Source organism: Cajanus cajan, chromosome 1, assembly GCF_000230855.2.
Source record: "Cajanus cajan strain Asha chromosome 1, NIPB_CcT2T_4, whole genome shotgun sequence".
In the NCBI taxonomy this organism is placed as follows: domain Eukaryota; kingdom Viridiplantae; phylum Streptophyta; class Magnoliopsida; order Fabales; family Fabaceae; genus Cajanus; species Cajanus cajan.
The window spans coordinates 34,025,984-34,044,128 of NC_138517.1; the positions used below are offsets into that span (position 1 = coordinate 34,025,984).

General features: G+C 35.2%; 1 protein-coding gene across 1 annotated transcript; it reads right to left on the minus strand.

Moving 5' to 3' along the window:
- Nucleotides 1-5,021: 5,021 nt before the first annotated feature.
- On the minus strand, nt 5,022-8,695 carry LOC145954300 (uncharacterized). The gene is made up of 7 exons (XM_083068291.1): nt 7,938-8,695; nt 7,583-7,727; nt 6,714-7,471; nt 6,332-6,473; nt 6,040-6,265; nt 5,522-5,868; nt 5,022-5,378 (listed from the first exon to the last, which is right to left on the minus strand). The coding sequence occupies exons 1-7, from the start codon at nt 8,693-8,695 to the stop codon at nt 5,022-5,024; spliced, it is 2,733 nt and encodes a 910-aa protein (XP_082924417.1).
- Between the last annotated feature and the right edge of the window lie 9,450 nt (nt 8,696-18,145).

The window sequence follows — 18,145 nt, forward strand, 5'->3', positions numbered from 1 at the left end:
GAATGGATTGTTGAAGGAAATTGGAGAAACATAATTTTGGTGAAAAGATATAAGGCTATAGGATAAGGTGATGGATAAGAGTTTGACTTGGGTATATATGGAGTGGTGAAATTAGAGATATGATATGTATACCTAGTGAACTTACGCTTAGGTGCTTAATATTTAGTGATGATCATAGAAGTAAAACCAATATTGTGGCAGATGCCTTGATTATGATGACCTCTGGTATATCATTTTTGATGATTTAAGGGTTGGATTTGATTGAAGAATTTAGAGACTTATGCTTTGTGTGTGAGATATTCCTTAGGAGCATTGAATTGATTATGTTGAAAGTGACTAGTGAATTAATGGATGAGATTAGAGAAGCCTAGGAGTTAGAGCCTTTCTTAGAGAACCTAATAGAAAAGATAAGTAGGAATATAGATAACTTTTCTGAGTAGAATCGATGTTGTTTTGAGGTGCAAGAACAAATTTAGATGCTTAGTAACCTTCAATTAAGAAAGATGATTTTAGAGGAAGGACATTCATTTAGGAGCTACTGAGATGTATCGGGACCTTAGGAGGATGTATCAGAGTGGTGCAGCGGAAGCAGGGTAGCCTAAGGTGAAGAGAGGAGTAGAGAAATTGTATGCTCGTGTTTAGTATGCAAGAAGTATTTAGGAATTTTGTAGCACTTAGACGTCCCATTTTGGAACTGTAATGGTGAGTGAATAGACCTTAATTGTAGGTTTGTCTGAGACGCTTAAGAGATCGATTCTATTTGAGTTTTAGTGGATAGATTCGCCAAGTTTACTTGTTTTACCCTTAGATATCCTTTGGTGAAATTGATAGAGTTGTACATCAATAAGGTAGTGAGGTTGCATAAGAATTAGAAAGTAAGAAGCGAGGAGTCTACCATTGCAAAAATTTCGGGGATGAAATTTCTTAAAGGAGGGGAGTATTGTAACAGTCCAAAATCGCTGGGCCAAAGGCCCAATTGATTGCCCGGAATGGGCCGTTTCAAAAGTGAAACGGGCCGTTCCGAAATAGGATAAATGGCCAAAACTGGAGAAGCAGAACGGGCCGCTCGGGTTGGAAAACGGGCCGTTCTGGTTTGGAGAACGGGCCGTTCTGGAAGTGGCACGGGCCGTTCTGCTGGGATTGAGAACGGGTCGTTCCGGTTTTGGAACGGGCCGTTCCAGTTGAGATTTTTGCGTAGTTCTGGAGGGTCCAGAACGACCGTTCCACTTTTGGAACAGGCCGTTCTGGTAGGTGAGCCTGAAATCCTATAAATAGCCCCCCTTACCTCTCATTTTCACACATCTGTCATTCTCTCTTCCTATTATTTTCTGTTCTCTCTTCTTTCCCTCTTCTTCTCTCTGAAGACCAAGGGGCATTTAGAGGAGGAGACCAAGAGATCCCTGTTTTAGTTCAACTGTCGTTTATCCAGGTACGGGGGAAAAAGGGAATTATTTATATGTAGAGTTGCATGAGAGAATTGGGCAGAGAAGAACCCTTAAGATTTTGAGTAATTTTATAATTATTTCTGTTTGGAGAATTATTGGTTTTATGTGATTCTGTATGAATTTAAGATTATGAATATATATTTAATTTGTAATAATGATGATCTGGGAGAGAGAACGAAATTGTAGAAAAGTGCCTGTGAGCTAGGTTTTGGAACAATTGTGGGTTTTACAGTTTATGTTGAATTTATATTAAATTGCTAATTTTATTGATTATTATATTAATTTATGAATGTTATTCTTATATTATTTAATAAGAATTGATGATCTAGATGTGAATTGCTTAAGGGATGTGTAAACCCTTATTTTGTTAGACTTATCTGTTGAGTATGTGATATGGAATTGTATATGTGATATGGAATTGTGTATGTGATATGGAATCGTGATATGAGATGAGATGTTGTATGGACATGACTATGAATGTGTGATTGCTATGTGTTTCCTCACACTAATGACTAGGGATGGCACGACCCCTGGGTAAGTGGTGCTACAGGGAGGGCAGGACCCTAGCATGGTGTGGGATGAGTAAGACAGTTAACACACACCACTTATGTCGATTTATGGCAGCCCTGACATAGGGTTAATTGCAAGAGATTGTATGGATTGTAATGTGATTGTGGTTCCTCACACTAATGACTAGGGATGCCACGACCCCTGGGTAAGTGATGCTACAGGGAGGGCGTGACCCTGGTATGGTGTGGGTTGAGTGAGGCAATTAACCCGTATCACTTGTGTCAGATGTGGCGAGGTCTTGGCATAGTGTTAATTGTAAGATTGGCGTGAATTATGGGTGTGGAAATGATATTGTTAATTGTAAGATTTATGTGGATTGTGATGAATTGATGTGATTATGATTGTGATGTGATTATGGTTCCTCACATTATGACTAGGGGTGGCACGACCTTGGGCAAAGAGATGCTACAGGCGTGACCTTAGCATAGTGTAGGATGTGTGATTTCTCATGCTTATGTCGGGGGTGGCACGACCTTGGGCAAAGAGATGCTACAGGCGTGACCTTGGCATCGGGTGGGATGTGTGAGGTAATTAATACTTATGTTGGGGGTGGCACGACCTTGGGCAAGAGATGCTATAGGCGTGACCTTGGCATAGGGTTGATTGCAAGATTTGTGATGATTGTTATGATTGCGAATTGTGACTTGATGACGATGCGCGATTGATAAAGTTATGATACATTGAAATGTTTATGAATATTTTGTTAAGTATCGAGTTATAATGAGATGACATGTTGTGTGTTTGTATGTACTTTTCATATAAATGTTTTCTTTTCTCACCGTATAATTTTGTGGATGTTTTAGGTGAAGAAGATCTGGCTTCGAGTGACATCTAGAATGCCAACAATGGAATTGTGGGTATGCTCTGATATTGTGACATCGGGGTAGGGGATTTCTTTTAGGACATAGATTTTTATATGGATTTGGAATTGTAATTATTACTTTTGAAAATAATTTGTAAACTCTTGTGTTTTATTTTTATTATTGTGGTTATTGAAGAATAATTTCGAAGATTCTCATGTGAACCCTTTTACCAAAATTGAAAATTTTATTTATAAGTTTTCATTATTACAATATATGCGTTGGGGTAGTAAGGGTGTCACATCCGACGTAGATTTGTCTTTTTACGTTAGACCATACTAGGTCCGACGTAAAAAAGTTCGCAAAAATTACAAAAATGCCACTGCATCTTTTTTACGTCGGATTTTCGTATTTCCAATGTTAAAGAGGTGACGTAAAATTCTAATTTTCTACTAGTGTGATGTTTTTTGTTACATGTTAAAAATAATACTTCAAAATATTATATTCTATACATTTTGAAAATTGAAAACTACCTCATCATTAATTTAAAACTTATCAAGTCAAAGCTATAAAAAAATCAATAATTACTAAAAAAAGAACATTAAAATTTGTCAAGGAAACAATTATCGGATGAACTATAGTAATTGTATACTTAAGCATGATAAATTGAAAATTAACATTTTTGTATTTGATGACAAAAGTATTTAATTTTAATATTAAAAAGAACAAATAAATTAAACTTGAATGCTTAGAAATAAGGTACAAAACTCTTTATTTATAAAGAGACAACATCATTTATTAGTTACAAATTTTTAAAGCCCTACATTTTTATGGGATGAAAAATAAAAATAATTTATAACTACTAAATTCTTTTCATTAGTTGGGATCTCAGTCTTGAGATTATTCTTTAGTGCATTTCAATAATACAACTTGTGGTGAAAACTCTTGCACTATTGCTCGGGCTTTCTCATTTTCTTCATTGTTCCCATGTTTTTGCTCCTTCTTGGGTTCAATGAAGAGTGGCTTGACTTCCCACAATTCAAGCAAACAACAATTGATATAGGACATTTGAAATGTGTGTACTGGAAAATAGAAATACCTTGTCAATCACGACCCGATCACCGTTGTTGAAGTTCACACAACCTGAATCAATATCAGAAAGAAGTAAGAAGAATCAATACTGAAGAATTAGATTAGGAAGAATTAGGCAACAGAACTTTCAGAGAGAAACATACCACGCACATGATTTCCCCTAGTGCACGTAGTTCTAAAGAAATACATTCTCTCTCTTACTCCTCATGCTTTTCCTACGTCCATTTCCTTGCTGATCATTTGCCACGTGGTCTTATGGTGTAACTAACTTTTTCTCCCCACTCTGCTTAGCATTTCGTAGGCTCATATTTTTTTTGCACGTTACAATACTCCCTCCTTTACAAACAACCTTGTCCTCAAGGTTGAAGTCTGGGAATGACTCTTGTATCTCAACTGTATCCTCCCAAGTAGCAGCAGCAACATCTAAAGAGTCCCATTGAATTAAGACTTGAGGAACTGATTGGGATTGTCTCATAATAATTCTAGAATCCAAAACTTGCAAAGGTTGAACAGTAGGACCCAATTCAGTAGTAGTAAGGGGAAGAGGTAAATAAACTTGTGAGGGACTTCCCTTAAATGCCTTAAGCAACGACACATGAAACACTGGGTGAATTCTCGCAGTGTCTGGGAGCTTAAGCTTATAAGAAACTTCTCCAATTCTTGTCAAAACTTCAAAGGGACCAAAATAACGCATACTTAACTTCTGATTTTTCCGTAAAGCAACAGAATGTTGTTGATACAGTTGTAATTTGACGAGGACCAAATCACCGACAGCAAACTTCAGATCCCTCCGGCGTGTATCAGCTTGTTGTTTCATGTATTGCTGAGCCTTCAACAAATGCAATTTTAATTGTTGAAGAATTACATCACGAGCTCGAAGCATATCTTGAACAGATACGGGATCCGTTGGAGCAGTTTCATACCATATGATAGTAGGAGGATCCCTACCGTATAAAGCCTTGAAAGGAGACATCCCAAGACTCTAATGCAAGGAAGAGTTATACCAAAATTGGGCCCATGGAAGCATAGAATACCACCCTTTTGGATTGTCAAGGACGAAACAACGAAGATACATTTCTAAGGTTTTATTCAAAACCTCCGTTTGCCCATCCGACTAGGGGTGGTATGAAGAACTCATAGCAAGTGTGGTACCTTGAGCCTTGAAAAGATGTTGCCAGAATAAGCTCATGAAAATTCTGTCCTTGTCAGAGACAATGGAACGAGGTATACCATACAATTTAACTATGTGTGTAACAAAAGCTTCAACAACAGTCTTACTTGTATATGTAGCCTTGAGTGGAATGAAATGACCAAATTTGGAGAGCCTATCCACAACTACCATAATTGTTGAGTACCCATGAGATAATGGCAAACAAGTGATGAAATCCATGGCGATATCATCCCAAACATGTAATGGAATTGGCAAGGGTTGTAGTAACCCCACTGGTAAAGCTTGTTGCACCTTAGCTTGCTGTCAAATCTGACATTCACGGACAAACTTTCGAATCCTCTGTTGCATTCCAGGCCAAAAGAATTGAGAACAAATTCTAGTCATGATCTTTGTAACTCCAGCATGACCTCCTACCTTTAAGGAGTGAAATTCCAACAACGCACCTGATTGATAATATCTTCATCCGAGGGTAGCATGATACAACCCTTCCAAAGTAATAATCCATCCTTAATCAAATATTTTGGGGACTGTAAGCGATTTGCCACACACTGATCATAAAGATCCTTCAACCTAACATCTTTTTGAGTGAGATCAGCCACCCTTTTAAACCACTGACTAGTGGGTTCTGACCAAGCCAGCATAAGGCTCCTCGATAACGCATCAGCTGGAATGTTGTCTTTTCCCGGCTTATATTGAATTGTAAAATCAAAGCCCAAGAACTTTGGTAACCATTGTTGCTGTTCTAGAGTTTGTAAACGCTGCTCAACTAATTCCTTTAAGCTCTTCTGATCTGTTTTAATAATAAACCTGTGGCCCAAAAAATAATGTCAAAATTTGGACAACGCCTCAGTAATAGCATAAAACTCACATGTATATGCAGACTGATTTTGCATTCTCGCTGACAATTTCTTAGAAAAATAAGCTATAGGATGATTCTCTTAACTTAAGACTGCTCCCACACCCGAGCCTGAAGCGTCTGTTTCAAGAACAAAAGGAGCTGAAAAATTTGGTATGGCCAGAACCGGTGCTGTAGTAAGTGCTTCCTTCAGTTGTTGAAAGGCATTATCAGTTGTCACATTCCATTGAAAAACATATTTCTTCAACAAATCAGTTAATGGAGCAGCTATTTGCGCATACCCTTTGACAAAGTGTCGGTAATACCCCGTAAGACCAAGAAAACCTCGCAACTATTTCAGGTTAATTGGTCGTGGCCACTCTTTGACAACCCGTAATTTATTGCAATCCATAGCAACCCCTGATCCTGAAAGAGTATGCCCAAGATAGTCGATCTCCTTTACTCCAAATGAACATTTAGAGAACCTTGCATACAACTGCTGCCTCTGTAAAATCTGTAAAACCACTTCTAAATGATACAAATGATCCTTCAAAGATGAACTATATACCAAAATATCATCGAAAAAAACCAGAACAAATTTTCTCAAAAGGCCTTGAAAAATATCATTCATAAGACTTTGAAAAGTGGCAGGGGCGTTTGTTAGTCCAAATGGCATGACAAGCCACTCAAAATGTCCATGATGCGTGTGAAAGGTAGTTTTATAACGATCTTTCGGATTCAACAAAATTTGATGATATCCCGATCACAAATCCAACTTAGAAAAAATCGTGGCACCAAACAGCTCATCAATCAACTCATCAACAGTTGGTATCGAAAAACTATCTTTTATGGTAATTGCATTCAATGCTCTATAGTCAGTACAAACTCGCCAAGAACCATCCTTCTTTTTCACAAGTATAATGGGTGAAGAGAAAGGACTCTTGCTAGGCTGGATAATCCCCTCATGAAGCATCTCAGCAACAAGTTTCTCGATTTCCTCTTTTTGACTATGAGGATAACGATATGGCTTCACCTTCACTGGAGTAGATCCATCCATTAAAGGAATAGAATGATCATGTTCATGCGGTGGTGGCAATGTGGAAGGAGTAGAGAAAACTAAAGCATATGTAGTCAACAATAAAGCAACTTCAGGTTCTATATCTGACAGTAATTCCAGCGATGTAAAAGATGGTGTGTTGGGATCGACCATTTTCATGCTATATACCTCGACAATGGAATTAGTGTTGACCATTCGACGAATATGATGTAAATGAGCTTGCTGCGGAACCTGATCAACATCCCCTTGTAATGTTACGAACTTACCATTATACAAGAATTTTAAGTGCAAGGATTCATAATCAGCCACATGAGGATCGATAGTTTTTAACCAGCTAGCTCCCAAAATAAGATCTGCACCTGAAATTGGAAGTAAATATACAGGATTTTGAAACAAATTCCCTTGAGCTTGTATGACCAATTGCTGAATTAAACCTTCTACTGTCATATAATTCCCATTTCCCACCATTACTTTGAACATGGGTTTTGGTTCAACAGGAAGCTTCAAAAATTTTGCAAGACGAGGTTACAAAAAATTATCAGAACTCCCTCCATCAATTAAAACAGTCACAGGTAACTTGTCAATATAAGCCAAAAATCGAATGGTACCCACCCCAATACCACCTTTGAGAGCATTCAACGATAAATGATGGTCATCAATTCCAGTCTCTGTGTTAATGACAGGCTGATCAATATCAGGTGGAGAGTCAATATTATAATCCACAGAATCTTCCTCTAAATTCATAAGCAAATACTGTCTGTTTGGGCACTTATGATTAAAAGTAAATTTGTCATCACAAAAATAGCATAGTCCCTTTTCTCTACGAAGTTGCATTTCAGCCGGGCTTATTTTTTTAACCTGACTATTGGCCAAGGGTGGAATTGAAGGTTTTGGTAATAATGGTGGAAGAGATGCCTTAACCACAGGTTAGGACTGTTGCTGAGAGGTATTAAAACTCGTTGAATACACAGGAGAATAACGTCGAACAGGCGTTGAATCCGATTTAACAGTGGGTGAATATCTCTCCTCATATAACTTGGCCAAGGCAACTGCTCTGATCAAAGAAGTGGGAGTCTGAACGATCACATCTCTTCGAATTTCAACATGGAGACCACTCAAAAAACACTTTAATAAAGCTTCATCGGGTAACCTAATTGATCTATTAGCCAACGACATAAGCTTCATATAATAATCGAAAACTGTACCAGTTTGCTGTAATTTAAACAGCTCAGACATTGGGCAATCAAATGGAGAGGGACCAAATTGGGATTCCAAAGCGCGCGTCAAATCTGTCCAGGATTGAACAGTAGAAAGACGTTGAAGCATTTGAAACCAAGGCACGACATCTTTTTCGAAATGAATCGCAGTAATCTCCACTCTTGTAACATCAGGCGTATGATGATAGTTAAAGAATTTTTCTGCCTTAAAGATCCACTCGAGCACCGAAGAGTGTCCATCAAAATGTGGAAAGCCCAACGAAATGTCCTTAACATGCAACTGATTTGCAGACGAAGAAACACCATGGAGCTGAGAATGCGATTGTACCAATAAATCTAAGGAATGTTGGAATTGATCCATCCGAGCTTGAGCCTCTGCCTGGACTTGTTGAGTATGAGCCCGTTGTTCACTATCACGAAGCTCCAAAAGAGCCATTAATTTGCAAAGTTCCTCAGAATGACCACGGACTTCAGCCTGTAAGTCCTTCAAACGTGTGCTCTCAGCCATGGCGTCAATGAAAGCACCAATGAAACGTGTGTACTGGAAAATAGAAACACCCTGTCAATCACGACCCGATCACCATTGTTGAAGCTCACACAACCTGAATCAATATCAGAAAGAAGTAAGAAGAATCGATACTGAATAATTAGATTAGGAAGAATTAGGCAGCAAAATTTTCAGAGAGAAACATTCCACACACATGATTTCCCCTAGTCACGTAGTCCTGAAGAAATACATTCTCTCTCTTACTCCTCATGCTTTTCCTACGTCCATTTCCTTGCTGATCATTTGTCACGTGGTCTTGTGGTGTAACTAACTTTTTCTCCCCACTCCGCTCAGCATTCCGTAGGCTCATTTTTTTTGCACGTTACAACATTCCATTTAATAATGGGACATTTCATTGCAATAATATATAACAAAAGAATCGATACCTCTTATTGGAGAAGGATCAACCTCTAGCCAACATGTTATTGTATTGCCTTTGATGTTGATTGGTAAGATTCTCTCAGTTTTTAGAAACTTTTTTTTTTGTTTTCCTTTTAGGATCTCCTTTTCCATTGGGCTTGTCTTGCTTATGTATCATCTTCATAGATTCTATAATGGTTCTCTTAGAGTGGGGAAATTCTCATTATGTAGGTAGCCAATTTCTTGCTTGATATAGGCCTTAAGCAATTCTCAAATTTCAAGCATCTAGATCTCTCATTGATTCCTTTTTGGAAGTTAGGGTCATATATGGATAGTTCTCCAAACATGGAAGGTACTCACCAGTAGACATATGTCCATGCTTCAAGGTAAGGAATTCAAGTTTTTTTTTTCTTTTTTCCAAGTCTTTTGGTAACTATTTCTCCAAAAATCACGATGAAAGATAGCTCAAGTAACTCGTCTTTCATTAACTTTAACTTGTTTTTTAGAATACCTCCACCAATTTTCTGCATCACCAATTAACATGAAAGCAACATAAGCGACCTTGTATGCATCAGTGCACATCATTGTCGTGAAAATATTCTCAATTTCAACTAACCAATTTTGTGCTCTATTGAGATCAAAATCACCATTGAAAGTAGGAAGTTTATTTTTCCTAAGAATAATTAATCCTCTATATTTTGTTGTTTCAATGTTGGCTTGGTTGAAATTCTTTTGGATTGTAGTCATACTTTTGAGGATTTGTTGAGTGTTGTTTGGTCATGGAAGTCTTCCAACTATTGCACTGGTTAGTTTCTCAAGAAAGAAAGTGAGTGACGATGAGCTACTTAAGTACCAAGTCTTTTTCCTTAGGCAAAACCTTTCCAGACATTTCATGCACTTAAACTTAGAGACTAACAATAGGTTTATTCTTTAAGCAAAGTCTTCAATTGTGTGTGCCAACCATTCCTTGTAATGTTATCGTCATAGGTTGTTTTTGAAGTAGCTTTTCTTAAATTTTTAAGAATTTTTATGTATTTCGTATAGTGAAACCATTACTTTCTTAAAAAAGAAAATGTCAATCTCTCACTATTTCTATCTTATATCATTGTTTCTCAATAGAGGATATATGAACAAATAATTCATCTTACATTTCTTTTTTAAACAAAGAATACAAGAACACACAACATAAGAATTAGTTATGTCCATACCCCAGACTTGACAAGAAAAGAACTACTTTAATACCATTAAATGTAACACCCTATTAGATATATAAGATACATTCCTTACAAGTCATTTACTTATTTGTTATTATAAAAAGAGGATAATTTTTTTTTGCATTTATTAAAAATATATTGTTATTATAAAACAAAGAAATATTGTAAATAATTATATAAAAAACCATGATCTTTTTAAATATAAGTTCTTATTACAAATAAATATAGGAAAAATACATACTAACCACTAACACTTCATAAAACCTAACTAGAGAAGTACATAAATTATATCTTATCCCAAACACAAGTATAAATAAAATTGATGTTTGAGCTTCGTATCTCATTGTTAGTCTTTGAAATATTCAAGATGCTTATAGAGGTGAGTGAACTTGATCATTGTGTCTAACTACTATATATCTTTCTATCGAATGAGTACATACACAAACAAAAGAAACAAAAGAGTGAATAATAATGATTTTTTAACACCTCTCATATTTGACGTATTAGAGGCTTTAGTTCATGACACTTAACACGGTTACACTTCACACAACTCCTCGTTAGTCAAAACCCTTCACCAGTCAGAGCTCTTTGTGGGTAGTTCTTTTTTAGATATTTTTCCACTTTTAGATTAAAAATTACCACATAAACCAACACAAGACTTTTTAGAATTTTTGTCCTCACTCACATGTTTTCTAGGAAGCTTTTCAGAAGGTCACACATCCTTAAATTACTCCAAGCCAAGCACGCTTAATTATAGAATTCTTTTGTGATGGGCTACTGAAAAGTAGATGCATATTATTGGTATAAGTAGTATAAATTAAATTCTTTAAGTCATCTTCCATTGTACAATCTCATCACACTTGTAAAAATCTCTGAATCCCTATCATTTTGATGTTTCCAAACTGTTACAATTTTGACTTATTTACATATTGAAAGTAGGAATACTTACCTCCAGACACACAAGATTCTATGGGGAAATCTATAATTTATCTATCAATCTTGACATTAAATTTGTATGGATCCATGCTTTTTTCCTTTCGGGAGTGTTCGGGACAATATACACCTCTACACATGATACATGTCTTAATATATCATAAATGAAAGCAAAATTATTAACTTAAGACATCTACAATCCTTCTCTAAGGCATACTTGTGAAGTTAAGATAAACACAAGAATGAGGGTTGATTTATGTTTGTAAAAAACATCAACACTATTTTTGTAAGCAACAAATTAAACACATAAAGGTTTGGCAAATCATTGAACACACACAAAAAAAAAAGAATTTTATAATGATTCGCCTCAACTATCAAGACAACATCCCATTCTTGATCAACAAATCAAGTTTCATTATCTTTCACAAATATGCAAAGTATTCTTTAACATGCCTTTGCTAGCTCAATCTAAGTGTTCTTTGATTTGTCTCTTCAAACAAACTACCCAAGTATTCTTTCATAATAAATCATTTCCAAGCTTTGTACACCAAGTATTCTTTGAACACAAAGCCTCTTAAAGGTTCAATTTGAAACACAGTTTAAACTTTGGGCAAACTAACCATGTTAGTCTTACATACAAGATGCAATATATAATCAAGTACACATAATATTTTTACAAAGAGTTGTAAGAATGACATAATTAAAGTGTGTAATCTTGTTCTATCTCTCTTTGTGCATCCAATCTTTTTATATATGCAACACTTGAAGGTGACTATTGCAAAAATCCCTTAAGTCTTCCTTGTAGGTTCGCTTCATGTGTGAGGAACAATGCATTCAGTTTGATAATTGGTGGACATTCATAAAAAATAATATGATTTTAATATTATGTGCATGCAATCGTCTTAATTATACATTAGTCTTTCTATACTTTACAAAATTGAGTATGTTTGTTATCATTAAAAATAGATATTGAGGGATCATATTTTGTCCTTTAATCTAACAATACTCTTGCATTAATCATAGAATGTCAAGCGACTATCAAAGTTGTCAAACTTGGTTTGATGAATATCTTAGCGCATGGTCTACTCTCTAACCACTGGTATCTTCATTGTTCAACTCCATACCCTTAAGATCTCCACAAGTGGCCCCTAACTTTCATTTACTAAGTTATGACTTCCCGTGCAAAATGTCCTGTCAACACATCCATCTTCGCATACACTACTCACTTAGAGTACTTACTCATATTGCAATGGTTTGTTCTAGGTAGAAATTTCTCTAGTCTTTGCTTCTTAGAGCACAAATACCTTTCTAAGGTCTCTTTGCCTTACATGACAAAAATATCCCTAATCTTAGCATCTCTGAGTAAAAATATTTTTCTAAGGTCTCTTTGCCTTACATGACAAAGATATCATTGGTCTCAATATCTTTAAGCACCATTATGTTCCTAAGGTTTTGGTATCTCATTGTATAGATGTCCATTTTCAAAAAATTCTCTAGTGTTCTTAGCCTTCATGAGCACTAGTATATACCATGTTACCCCTACCCATTAGGTTACGACTTTTCCACTAAGATTAAATTAGCATTATGGTAAAACAATATACAATTAGATTAAACAATTCACAAGTTATGTAGCTAATACATGAAAATAAATCACAAATTATGTAAAAGGACATTTTTAAATACACAATTCAAGATAAAATAATAAAATTAATAAGGAGTAATTAAATATTAATGGTGATTAATAATTTAAAATACTTGATACTTATTTGTATAAAACTCTAATTTGAAAAAAAAAATTAAACTTATTTTAGTAGGAAAATAATTAAAATCATAACATAGAAGGAAATATTTACAACTCTACTTTTGCCCTTTAGCTCTAAGCATGAGAGGTATGATGCTAAGGTGAGAGTAGTAGTGAGTTTGACACTAAGCAAGAATGAGTTTTCGCTAAGTGTGAAAGCTCTAGAGAGCAAACCTTGTTCTATGATCTATCTATGTTGAGCAAAAAGTGGTTAGCACTAATTACGGAAGTGTCAAAGAACAACTTGTGCTCTCTACCTCTTTGGTGCTAAGTGTAGGAAAGTTCGTGTTAAATGTGAAGTCCTTGATTTGTACGACTTTGACATATTGAGATTTTTACTCAAAAATGAAGTTGTGTACTTTTTTTTTTGTTTGTGTAATGATATTAAAAGACGAGTATGTTTGTGATATCAATAAATAAAATGAAATGTCATGATATATTGTGAATTGATTTAAATGAGTTTCTATTTTGTAAAGGTAAAATCCTCGATATAAGACTATGTAAAACCATATACACATATTTTTGTGTGTTTATGTATCATATCATTATGAAATTATGTTTTTTGAAAGTACTTAAGAACTAGTCATTGGTGGAGGCCACAAACAATTGTTACCCATGACCTTGGTGGAGATTACTAAGTGAAAAAATTCCAATAATTCATTCTGATTTCATGTGAGCCAAAGCATACCATTGTTATTGAGTGACTTTGACAAGTCATTAGAGATATCTTATTGGTTGAAATTAGTGGTGATCAAATCCTGTGTTGATGGCAAACACTAGGAGAAGTGGTAGATGTTCTTCTCCTCGGATTCACCAATGCTTGGACCTCTTCAATGGAGATTGAATCCGAATGTAGGACACTTGAAGGAAGGTAGATTTTCGGACTTAGGGTTCCTAGACTATGGATGGAAGCATCCAAGCTTAAGGAACAAAGGAAAGCTCACTTCAAAAGGTAGGAAACCTAGATAAGGTTCCTAAAAAGTGATGGCTCTCTCTTGGTGACTTTTGGAAGAAACTTGGCAGAATATTTGCTCTCAAATTTCATATATCAAAAGTGAATACAATGAGTGAAGGAGGAAGCTTAAATGGATCCGGAATTAGGGACACTTGGCGCCAATGTGGAGGCTTCACATGTGGCGCCAAATTTTGAATTCAAATTTTGAATTTGAATTCAAAACTTAACTCACATGTGCAAGTCCGGTTCACATTGATGCTAGGTGTATTTAGGTTTGATTTAGTGTGCATTTAGGGTTGAATTTGAGTCACACATGTTCAGCCAAGGTGGCACCATCCATGTGACTCAAAATGCAACTTAAATGCATGCTAAATTAAACCTAGTTTTGAATTTTGAATTCAAAACTTAACTCACATGTGCAAGTCCGGTTCACATTGATGCTAGGTGTATTTAGGTTTGATTTAGTGTGCATCTAGGGTTGAATTTGAGTCACACATGTTCAGCCAAGGTGGCACCATCCATGTGACTCAAAATGCAACTTTAATGCATGCTAAATTAAACTTAGTTTTTCCTAATTCACTTAAACTAATAATCCTCCTTAAATCCTAATCTAAAGACCTAAATACAATGGTCAATCAAATACAATGAATAGGAAAAATTACAAGAATGAAAATGAGCCCAATATTGGGTACCAAAAGCCCAAAGGCCCATGAAGCCCAAAACTAAGCCCAATAAGCTTATGGCCCAAAAATGCTACTCTATGTGGTCCAAAATACAAGACCAAAATATGTGAAACCTATACTAATATAATATGTACAAAATATTAGAAAAATGGATTTATTAAGAGATGGCCCATGTGAAGCTTAAATTGGGCCTTCTAGGCCCATCGGGCCCATCGGGCCTTGACTGGCCCAAACCTTCATGTCTAACCAATTTCTCTTGGCTCCTTCAATGTGTCACCCCTTGCCTTCCTAGGCATGATTCCATCATCCCCTCCCTCTTGAAAAGGATTTGTCCTCAAATCACGAGGATCCATGGGAGAAAAATCATCACCTACATGCACAACAAACCATGTATAAGAGGTGACATGTTCATGAAAAGAAAATGGAATGTGGATCCTAAGAGGAGTCCTTCTATCTAGCCTAAGAAAGAAAAATAAACTATCAAAATTAGACTCCCTAAAAGTAAAAATAGGATTCTCTTCTAAATATAACCTAGAATGAAATCCTAAAAATGTAATGACACTATGGTTAAGACAATGAAAAGAGTGATTCTTAAAAACTACAACATCTTGCCTAAAGTACCATAAATGGTAACCTAGGCTTTTCCTAAAATATAAAGAAACAAATACTAGAAAACGTCCTAAACAATTTTGAATCATATTGTTTGGTAGATAAAATGTCTTGGAAAATCTTGAAAACTCATATAAACTATTTTTGTCTTGTAGGGAAGGGTGCAAATTAAGTTTAAATAAAGATGAACTTCCCATAAGATCAAAAATAGAATATGAAATATGACAAGATGTATCTATCAAACAATATTTTCCAAAATTTGGGTGCATTATTAGAACAACTAAGGTAGAAGGAGTCCTAAAGAGAGGAAGACTATCTTCCTTGGGCACCTCCAAGGAAGTAGCACAAGAAGTAGATCTAAGTGTAGTCCACTCCTTCTTCACTACATCTTGAAGTTGAGATTCATTTTTCTTTAAAATATTTTGTTTTAGAATCTCCACTTCATGACTAGTGGTAGCATAAGGGTAAGAGTTTAGGTCTTGATGTATGAAGAGAGTATTTTGCAAATGGTTTATAGAACAACTCTCTTCACTCACAAGTCCTTTAGAGGAGATATTTTCCTCCTTACTCTTCCCTAAGAGAAATGCCTTTTTTCTTTCTTTTGCTCTTGTTTTTCTCAATTTTTCTTTTGCTAAAAGTTTTTCTTGCTTTTGTTTAAGAATTTGAATTTCTTCCTCTAAAATTGCAAGTCGTGCTTTTCTTTCAAGTTTTTCTTTTTCTCTTGTTAACACTTCTTGCTTTGTCCAAAGTGTTAGTGATTTAAGCTCTTGAGTAGGATGTGAAAAACTTTTTGAGGAGCTTAAGTCCCTACCACTTGAGGAATGTTTTCTCATAATTAAACAAAAAGAGTTTTCCAAAATAAGTTTTCAAAAATTCCTAAAGAAAAGTTGGCTAAAGATTACTAGCTAAACGTGGTTCTAAACAACACTAAGCCTTTGGAACTTAGAGATTGTTTCCCTTAAACGTCCACAAGCAAGAATATAGCAAACTTGACAATTAAACACATTGAATTTAAAAGTTTAAAAACAAGAGAAAATGTTAAGCAAACTAGTTAAGTTTCAAGAATTTTTAAAATGCAATGCAAAAAGAAAATATTTTTGGTCTTTTCTAGGAACAAAAATAACACTTGGAAGTCTAAGTGTACAAATTTCACTATCAAGGGAGGTGAGCTACTAAGAGCCACTTAATAACCAAGTCTTTTCAAGTGGAAATCACTAAACTCCTTTGTGGTATTTTCAATTCCACAAAAATTTTCACAAAGATTTTTATGTAGTATGCTTTTCACAATTGTTTTTAAGCTATCTAAACGTGAACAAGTAATTCTACACAAGGCTAGTCGAATCAAGGCAGCAAAATAAACAAAATTAAAGATCAAACACTTAAAGGAAGCAAGATTAAGCAACTAGTCGTTTTGCCCTAGTGGAAGCTTGAAACATATGAAATTTCCAAGCCACTTCCACTAGTACTACACGTGAGTGAGCTACCAAGAGATTAGATATACCTGACCAGCTTCTTAATACTCCCTCCAAGCTTTACAAATTGATTAAAAATACAAGAGAAATTGCAAAAAATTAAACTACACTAGGAAACAATTTGTGGCGGCTTTAACCAATTAGTGACGGATTTGTTGTACAATTTTTCTAACACTTGTTTAAGTGTTTTAATCCGCCACTAACCCTTGAATTAGGTTGCTCCTGGACCTGCACAATGAACACAACAAAATAGTTTTAAAAAAAAGGCTGCTCACAAGGTGAAAGGAAGGTTCACTCAAGTGAAGGAAGTTTAGGAAAAGTTAGGTCACTAAATTAGGTCAAATTTGGTAGTCTTAGTGTCCAAAACTTTTCCTACTCTTTGTTGAGTCAATGCTTGATCCTTAAGCAAGGATTTAAGGCCACTTCCAGCACAGGAATTTTAAGGAAAGAAAACAAGACAAGCAACAAAAGCACAATTTGAAAAGCTTATACCAAAATGAAGAGTAATAGGTGTATATGACAAGACTCAAAGAAGTTCAACAAATAAAACTGAAAATTAGGACTCCAAAGAAGGCTAGCACTCAGTTAGGAAGGTTCCTAGATAGGTACTAGAGTAGAATAACAAAACAAAAAAAATTTGAAAGCAATTGGATAAGTATAAACCAAATAGTAGTCAAAACAAGCCAAGGTATCAAGTGAAATTTTCAGATTGTACACTTCTCGGCTTTTTCCTTTTAATTTTCTTTATATATATTTTTTTATTCTTTCTTTTTCTAAATTCAAATTAAGATTCCAGAGAAGGTATATATTTGCCTTTTGTTTCAAATTTTTTTAAGATTCCAAGCTATAGAAACCGAGACTACAAGTTAGCCAAAAATTCAAGTGAAAATGATGAAACTAGTGCACTAGTTTTAGGTTTTTGTGTTGGATTCTTTTTGTACACTTTTCTTTTGAACTTTAGAACTTTTTCTTTTGTTTTAGGCTCTGTATTCTCCTCTATTTTCAGCCTCTTTACTTTTTTTAAAAATTTGAATCCAAAAATATAGTGCACTAGAAGTAGGATTAAGCACTTGAAATTTTAAGTAACACAAATTTTAATAAGATTTTTCAATGGAAAGCGAATTGAAAACTTAAGTACACAATGGAAACCTAACTCTAAAGAAATTTGCTAGAACTAATAGCAAATTATGAACTCAATAAGGCAAAAGGAAAAGCACATATAGGTAGGCACAATAGAAAGCAAACCGAAAGCAACAATGATGAATAATGCACTCAAAACAAATTAGGTCAACATGCTATTCAAGGAATTCTTAAACACATAAGGACTAAGCACAAACTCTAAGACAAAACATGGATTCAAAACCAAAATCTAATGCAATGCATG